Source organism: Mizuhopecten yessoensis, unplaced genomic scaffold (genome assembly GCF_002113885.1).
Source record: "Mizuhopecten yessoensis strain PY_sf001 unplaced genomic scaffold, ASM211388v2 scaffold10637, whole genome shotgun sequence".
Classification (NCBI taxonomy): Eukaryota; Metazoa; Mollusca; class Bivalvia; order Pectinida; family Pectinidae; genus Mizuhopecten; species Mizuhopecten yessoensis.
Window position 1 is genome coordinate 59804 of NW_018408646.1, and position 6617 is coordinate 66420.

At 38.4% G+C, this 6617-nt stretch overlaps 1 protein-coding gene across 2 annotated transcripts in view; it reads left to right on the forward strand.

Annotated features, from left to right (window-relative positions):
- Nucleotides 1-6617, forward strand: part of LOC110461579 (A disintegrin and metalloproteinase with thrombospondin motifs 2-like) — a 55500-nt gene that overhangs the window by 34095 nt on the left and 14788 nt on the right. For both annotated transcript variants that reach the window (XM_021515108.1, XM_021515107.1), the window contains exon 18: nucleotides 5722-5925. In XM_021515108.1, coding sequence (XP_021370783.1) covers nucleotides 5722-5925 — 204 coding nt within the window. The remainder of the gene's footprint in view (nucleotides 1-5721; nucleotides 5926-6617) is intronic.

Here is a 6617-nt window from a genome sequence, read left to right on the forward strand (position 1 = left end):
CCCATTACAACAGTGTTAGAGGGCAAGTGTAATTATATAGGCTATAATTACAACTGCTCGACTATAATTACAACTGCCTGTTTCAGGTGTAGGAATATGTAAACAAACAAAATGGCCGCCTGAAATGTATTTTGAGGCAGGGCAAATGGTTTTTGTAGGAATATGTCTTAAAAAAGAAAAATATGTAAATATAAAAAATACCTGGTTGTCTGGATGTAATTATTGTTGATATAATTACAAGTGACCTCTGGCAAATCTACCAGAGGCAAATCTACCAGAGTGCCAGAGGCCACTTGTAATTATATCAACAATAATTACATCCAGACAACCAGTTATTGTTTAAATGACTGCTGACAATTTGTGCATGTGTCAGTCTTATCATTGGGGTGCACCAGTTACTGTCTGAGGATTGTCAGTGGTCTCATCGGGGTGCTGAAATGATGTTTCCTCGTCAGCCGTGCAAACGCCTCAGATGTCCCCTTCACGTAGGGTATGGTGATCCAGCCTTTGCTTTTGGTTTGACTCTCATTCCTTTTCTTCTATCTCTGGTTTCTAGTTTCTGTCTTTCTGTTTCCACCTTTTTCATTGACCAGTCGGGGAAGCCACAACGGGTGGATGTGTCTTTTATGTTTTATGTGCTGTTCTTCACTGTGTCTATCGTCCTGCTCTGTGATGATGTTGTTGCATCTGTCGAGGAATGTCCGTATGACTCCAAGCTTTTGGTGTAGTGGATAGTGGGAATTGAAACCCACATATTGATCAGTGTGTGTCGGTTTTCGGTACACTCATAGTTTGATGGTGCCGTTTTCTTTGCGGACGATGAGCGTGTCTAAGAATGATATGGTTCCGTCCTTTCCCTCCTCATGGGTAAAATTAATGTAATTTGTTTTGTCCACTTGGTTCTGATAGATGATCTGTTAGGCCCTGCACTGCTCCCTTTTTAGCTCACTTGGCCCGAAGGGCCAAGAGAGCTTATGGCATAGTTTAAACAACTTCTCCTCAGTAACCAAAAGGCCTAGGGTGATGATATTTGGCCAGAAGCATGCTTGGATGAAGGGCAACAAAGTTTGTTCAAATAAATGACCTTCATCAATTTTCAAGGGCACAGGGGTCAAATATGTTAAAATCTTTAAACAACTTTTGTTGAATAACCAAGAGGTCTAGGAAGATGACATTTGGCCAGTAACATGCTGGGATGAAGTTTGTTCAAATAAATGACTTTGACCCACTTTAAAGGTCACAGAGGGCAAATATGTTTTAAACATTTAAACAACTTCTTCTGAATAACCAATAGGCCTAGGTTGATGATATTTGGCTAGTAGCATTCTGGGAGGAAGGGCTATAAATGTTGTTCAATTGAATGACCCTCATCTTTTTTCAAGGTCACAGGGGTAAAATATGTTCTAAACTTTTAAACAACTTCTTCTGAATAACCAAGAGGCCTAGGATAATGCCAGTTACATGCTGGGATGAAGGACTACCAAGTTCAAATGAATGACCTTGACATATATATTTTAAGGTCACAGGGGTCAAATATGTTAAAAACTGTTGAATGACTTCTTAATAAGCAAAAGGTCAAGGGTGATGATATTTGGCCATTACCATGCTGGGATGAAGGACTACCAAGTGAATGACCTTCGCCCATATTCAAGGTCACAGTGGTCAATATATGTTTAAATCTTTAAATGATTTGTTCTGTATAACCATAAAGTTCAGGGTAATGATATTTTTCCAGAAGCATGCTGGGTTGGAAGACTATTAACTCTGTTCAACCTAATATTATAAAGTCCTTGTTCGACATTCAAGGTCACAGGTGTCATATGTTTAAATCTTTTAATAGGTTCTTATGAATGAAACACTGATATTTTGCCTGTAGCTGTATTTTAGTCCACTTCTAAGATTACAAGTGTGAGATTAATACAAGGTGAGCGATGCAGGCCCATTGTTAAATATATCTAGGATGTCATCCACATATCGTTTTTAAGGTTTGAGGCCGCATTCCATCGGTGCCGATCTAATGGCGGTCTGCTCTAGGTCTTCCATGAACAGATTCGCGACTATGGGTGACACAGGACTTCCCATAGCAGTACCGTATTTTTGTTGGTACACCTGAACTCTGAACACGAGGTATGTCGTGTCCATGACAAGTGCTAGTAGTTCGATGATGTTGTCTACTGATAGGTTTGTTCTTTTCTGGAGTGTCTTGTCTGCTTTTAATCTCCCTCTGATGATAGTGATGGCCTCTTGTACTGGTGTGTTGTTAAACAGTGAAACCACGTCGTGGGAGTTGAACATGTCCTGTTCTTCAATAATTACATTTTCCAAGTCAGATGCTAAATGCTTGGAATTCTTGACATGGTGTTGTGTTGTATCTTCCAATGGCGACAGTAAATCTGCTAGGGATCGTGACAGATTGTAACCAATCCACCCAGTGTAGTCCACTATAGGACGCAAGGGGTAGCCTGGTTTATGGACTTTGTGCGTGCAATATCATCTAGGGATGTTTTCTGATGTCGGGTATATGAACTTGTATTGCTGATCTGTGATGCATGAATCATCTCTCATTTTGACCAGAAGTTCTATCATCTTTTTATATTGGGGTAGGGTCTTTCTGGAGAACTTCATATGTTTTGGTGTCACTAAGTAAGGCCTTAACTTTCTCTTCGTAATCTTGTTTGTCTAAAACTACAATAGCCCTGCCCATGTCTGCTGGTAATATGACAATCGAACTTTCCTTGTGTAAAAAGTAAAACTTTAATATCACATATTTCCAAATTGATTAATCTTATTGACAGGAATGTTTATGTCTACATAATACACCAAATATAAAAAAAAAATGTCTGATATAGGGCTTCAGGTCATGTCTGTATGCAGGCGCGTAGCTGTGCAGAAAGTCGCACCAAAGGTGCGAATGCGAGCGCCGAAGGCACGAAGCCATTCTAGGGGGGTACGGTACGGGGTTTTTCTCCGACAAAAATGTGTCGATTGTCGGAATTCCTCAAAAATATCTGTTGCGTCATATCTCTTTCCCTGATGAATCTAAATTAACTAGATATCTTAAATGTCTGAGCTAATATGAACAGATTTATTTCTTCAGATGTTTTGCTGTTGTCCCCCAAACCCTTTTTATATCATCAACATTTCTCAGAACATAAGATGACGGTAGCTCCTATATCGATGTTTAGATATATACATGTATATCCAGTAGCTCGACTGAAGATAGGCCTAGGACTACTCTTAAAAATATACTTTATCAGTTCATGACAGGGACAAATGAAGGCCTATATAATGCCACAGATAAGCATTAGATACGTGTCTTTTTTCTGACTTTTGAGGCTTTGCCTTTTTCATATTACATTTGCAGGCGAAGTGAATGTAAAACTCAGATGGATCCTGTACGCGCATATATCCGCCGTAAAACCTATACCAATAATGCTAGTAACAAATCAATCTACAATTGTTATTCGGATAACCTCTAATTGGTGAAAAAAAATAACACAAAAATACATCCATTCCCGAAACACAACCCGCATCCGTTGACTTAGTTGTATTTCATTACAATCGCTTGTTACGTAACGTATGTTTATTAACGAGATGCTAACCAAATCAAACCTTGTGTGGAATTTGAACTCGTGAGCTTTTTCCCATCTTTTTAAAAGGATATCGTCGATATCCACCTTTAATTTAGTAAGACGAATATCAGTCTAGCTTGTATTCCCGATATCAGGAGTAACAACAGTCAGACTGATCAAAACTGTGTTCGGTCGGTCCGGCATTACTTATACTAATAGCCGTTTAGACTCGTCGATGCTTAAGTTATTGTCGCAAGAGGATGTTGTTTCCTGTGTACCTACAGCTGCTTAGAAGAAGTCATGTATTTTCCGTTGGCTTTACAGCCATGTTTCCGATGCTGACAACTTTAAAAATACTAATAGTAAAATCGGCACCAGGTACCCCACATTTTTTCAATTGAACCACACATCATTTAATCACTTTTCCGGACTACCAAAAAAATAAAAAATAAATAAATATAATAGTACATTTGAATTTTTGATGTGCATGTAACTGCTTATTTGCTTACGTGGCAGCTACGCGCCTGGTATGATACCAAACACGTCTGATCTATACAGCTCTACTGGGTGGATGTACGTTCTTAAACAACTTTAAAGCGCATTACGTATTGACGCCGCCTTAAAGGTTTTGAGAGATCGTTGTGAGGTACCATGTCATATTTCCCCCAAAACGATTGCGACTTTAGTTTAGGTGCCGATGTTCGTTTTCAACGAAGACTAGTTTGTATGAAGAAAATATTTCAAACAAACAAACAAACGATATGAATACATTGTCATTGAGTATAATTAACATACAATGATAATAATTGTTTGTGTTTACGATGAAACAGGTGTTATCAAATGTATTAATTAAGCAGGCCAGACATTATTTAATACGTTAATGTTGAGACACAAATTATTGTTTACATAGTTATATTTGTAGTTACGGGGATTTCTAGGGGTTCCTTGCCGACGTGGAGATTCTCATATACAACCAAGCCAGGATTTTAGGTTCAACGTTTTATTCATCCAGGAGTTTCATCCCTGTAAATCATTAAAATATACACATAAGACATACATTTCGTATCGAACGCACCTGACTAAAATAACGCAATACACAATACACACGTACATTGATTGTAACATTCCACACCACACGTTTACCAAACGACCAGACTATAGCTGAACAATACATAACTGACGAGATAATTTACACAATGGCGTACGCAATAATATATAAATGTGGTTTACACTATAATGGTACGTTCTCCATTTATAAATATATAAACTAGAATTCTAGTGAGAATAAATACATACGCTCTACTAAATGACAAAAATATTGACCACGCCCGTCGGCGAAAATATAAAGGTAAATTAGAAATAGTCAGAAAATAATAATTTCAAGAATAAATAATACTTTACTTCTAATTCTATACCTGTTCCGAATATATAAAAAGTATTATTCTAGCCTATAAAATAAACAGAACATTGACCTACCTAGTATGTGGTACCTGGGATAGACTCCGTTCATGATGCTCATAATGCAGATTGAGATGATCGATGTGTTCAATATGGAAGGTATCGATGAAATGGGCAGATAGAAAGTTCAGAGGTAGCGAAGAAAACTTTAGGGCGGGAAAAATGCACGCAATGCGACAGATGTCATGGGTCATTGGTCAAGTTGTCAAACTAGTTTACAAAAGACATACACAACATACACAATACGTCACATAGACCACACACGTATACACATCTAAAAACGAAAGTAGCGATGACGTGGTACGGCGACTTCGGCAGTGATAACGCGGCTCGGATAACGGAATGAAAGAACAAAATACGGATTAGAATATAAATAATGAAATCGTAAATTATATTGTTACTAAAAAACTCATATTCAGTATGTTCCCACTGAGTATGTACTTATTCAAATAATTATGAATATCAAAATAACAAGGGTGCTACATATTGTATGGGTAAGATTTTAAGTCAATTTCCTGTTTCTAGTTAAAATTCCTTTGCTAAGATGTGGTTTCCACCTTCATGCTTCAATCCTTGAGAATTATTTTCTTTTGCTCTGTTTTATGATTACTGAAGTATATGATATATAAGTTGTTTATTGTTATATATGATGATGTAGAGAAGCTGTGAACACGTATTTGTTGTTTTGTAGGTTGTTTGTATGGAGACAAAGCAACAGGTTGTCAGGTTACACGTTGTTCAACTTACAGTCAAACAAATCTAAATTCTTGCTGCTACACTTGCTATGCGGGTACATTACCAACAACCCGGGGACCAGTTACTCAACCACTCACCACCCAGGCGCCAGTATCAACCACTAAGGCAACAGTCAGCACCGTCCCTCCGGAAACAACAGGTATGCTTGTCATGGAAACCTAATTTCAGAAAAAGCTACCATCATACAAAATATCATGTCTGGTCGCCAGAGTTTCCGATACTATGCATGTTAAATTCGCGACGGCGCCGTCATACCTGTCGACAACATGTGAAGTCATCAGAGTACAATGTACCAAACGTTGGGTACCGTTGCCATGGTACCCATCACTATGTATGATCACGATAGGAACCCTCACTACACATGGTCGTCATAGTACTGATTAATAGTATATGGTTACCAGGGTCCCCATCACTATGTATGATCACGATAGGAACCCTCACTAGACATGGTCGTCATAGTACTGATTAATAGTATATGGTTACCAGGGTACCCATCACTATGTGTGATCACGATAGGAATCCTCGCTACACATGGTCGTCATAGTACTGATTAATAGTATATGGTTACCAGGATCCCCATCGCTATGTATGATCACGATCGGAACCCTCACTACACATGGTCGTCATAGTACTGATTAATAGTATATGGTTACCAGGGTCCCCATCACTATGTATGGTAGAGTCGCAATAGTACCCGTCAATATACAAGGTCGTCATAGTACTGATTAATAGTATATGGTTACCAGGGTACCCATCACTATGTATGATCACGATAGGAACCCTCACTACACATGGTCGTCATAGTACTGATTAATAGTATATGGTTACCAG